Source organism: Opisthorchis viverrini, assembly GCF_000715545.1.
Source record: "Opisthorchis viverrini unplaced genomic scaffold opera_v5_632, whole genome shotgun sequence".
Taxonomy (NCBI): domain Eukaryota; kingdom Metazoa; phylum Platyhelminthes; class Trematoda; order Opisthorchiida; family Opisthorchiidae; genus Opisthorchis; species Opisthorchis viverrini.
In genome coordinates this window covers 36,616-38,509 of record NW_008752300.1, presented here as the reverse complement: position 1 = coordinate 38,509, position 1,894 = coordinate 36,616, and the positions used below count along the sequence as shown (strand labels likewise).

The window sequence follows — 1,894 nt, the reverse complement described above, 5'->3', positions numbered from 1 at the left end:
TCCATGCTTTCCAGCAGGGTCGTAGAGCTTCATGACTTAATCCCTCCAAGTAACCTCATGCTTTCCAATACGTAATTGATATGCGGATACCAGAAAACGCTACATTATCTTGTTACCAGTTGCGCATATTTGGGAATGTGCATCACTCACAGAGACGCATGCTCGCATCAGTGCTGCATAACTCATCAAGATGTTTTCGATCATTATACCGAACGCGAAACAAACTTTATGCTGTCGAAGATGTGAAAACAGTTGTTACGTATGACGAGTTCAACGCATGCTAACTTTATTCAACCGATCATCTGGACGTAATTTGTAATGAATATTCTGTAGATGTGAGCTCCCATTTGAAGAACACCGCAAAACTTGAAAATACGCCCAGATGAAATGTCGTGAGTTGTCTCTTAAATTGGTATTTACATGCGAATTGACATTGGTCGATGACCTTCAAAGTTCTTTCACTTAAATAAAAGTCTACAAGAGGCATTCCATCCAAACGTCCAACCTGATCAGACTAACTGCCAGGAAAATTATCAGCTCCGAAAACCACATAGATTTGGCAAAGTCAACGTCCGTTTGCCTCTGGTGACCGCCCTCTAAACTGGTCTGTGATCATCCGGCAAATGCACCTTTCATCAGAACATTTGTGTCGAATAAGATTTTCGCTGTATGTGTGCTCAAACCACCAACTAAATAATTGAAATCGCCCAAAAAATCTCCCTTCCTGATTTTTATGCAATTGTAAATTTGCAATACTGTGGATGCTGGTAGGTTTGGTGAGAAATTTGTGGCTGTCTGGTTTTCATTGGTCAAGGCGTTCGAGATGGGGTTAAATGAATACACGAAAGACTCTGGTGTGTTATTTATGCGTGCAGTGGATAGCCAATGCAACGCTGTTTTATGTTACACTTGCATGTGTTACAAATTTAGCGGATGGCAAGCAAAACCTGCGGAATGCCGGGAGAGGTGGTAAGTTGGGCGCATTTGCTAATACCAAACGGTACATGGAGCAACAGTTGTATGATTAGAAACGCGAACCATCTCTCCGTCAAATCTTAATATCTGGAAGACAGTAAGCTAATCACTTTTTGTAAGATCGACTTCTGGAAAAACTAACAAATAACCGTCAGGGACTGAAGCCTTTGCAGGGTCTGCTGAATTTTGGAGTGCCGCCGCGTAAATTGCGGCGATTCGTAGCCAACGACACAAACACATCACAGCTAAGCTGATTTACAACTGTCGTCGAAAGCGACAACCAGGTGTTTTGAGTGAGTGGCGGATGGATGTATTATATTTTGACAGATTCTGTGCTTTCCGTCTTGGCAAAGTTTTGCGGTTCCGGAAGGGTATATTTGTGTAGTCCGGCAAAAGACACTACGGCCACGTACGCTTCAGCAGGTGGCGGAAGATAACGCTGTTCAATCACTTCCCGGATGTAAGAGATGCCGAAATTGCAACTGCTACAAGCAGATTGGAGAGTCGTTAAAATTACAGTGTGGTTTGAAGTGACAATAGGTTTATTTCCCGACTTGTAGGCCCTACCAATCCCGATTGTCCTCGCTGACACCACCCCTGCACCCTTCTGCGATGCACTGTGGGTCCAAATCCCGCTGCGCGGGTCCGATTCTCTCCTTCTCGGTGTGGTCTACCGTAGCCCTTCGAGTCCCCCTGAGGATGACCAATTCCTCACACAAACCCTCGGGCAACTCTCCTCCAACTACCATTTCACTCATCTCCTGCTGGTAGGTGACTTCAACGCCCCAAAGGCCTCCTGGATTGCACTCCAGCGCGTCGAATCAGGCGGACCTTTTGCAGCAGCGCTGTTAGAAGTCGTTCAACAGAGCGCTTGGACCCAACATGTCGCTGCACCCACCAGATACCGCGCAGGCAAACA

At 45.7% G+C, this 1,894-nt stretch overlaps 1 protein-coding gene across 1 annotated transcript in view; it reads left to right on the top strand.

Annotated features, from left to right (window-relative positions):
* Positions 1 to 1,535: 1,535 nt before the first annotated feature.
* Positions 1,536 to 1,894, top strand: part of T265_15598 (hypothetical protein) — a gene marked incomplete at both ends in the record, with an annotated part of 17,423 nt that continues 17,064 nt past the window's right edge. The window contains one exon of the mRNA XM_009178717.1: positions 1,536 to 1,742. Within this exon, the coding sequence (XP_009176981.1) occupies positions 1,536 to 1,742 (207 nt within the window). The remainder of the gene's footprint in view (positions 1,743 to 1,894) is intronic.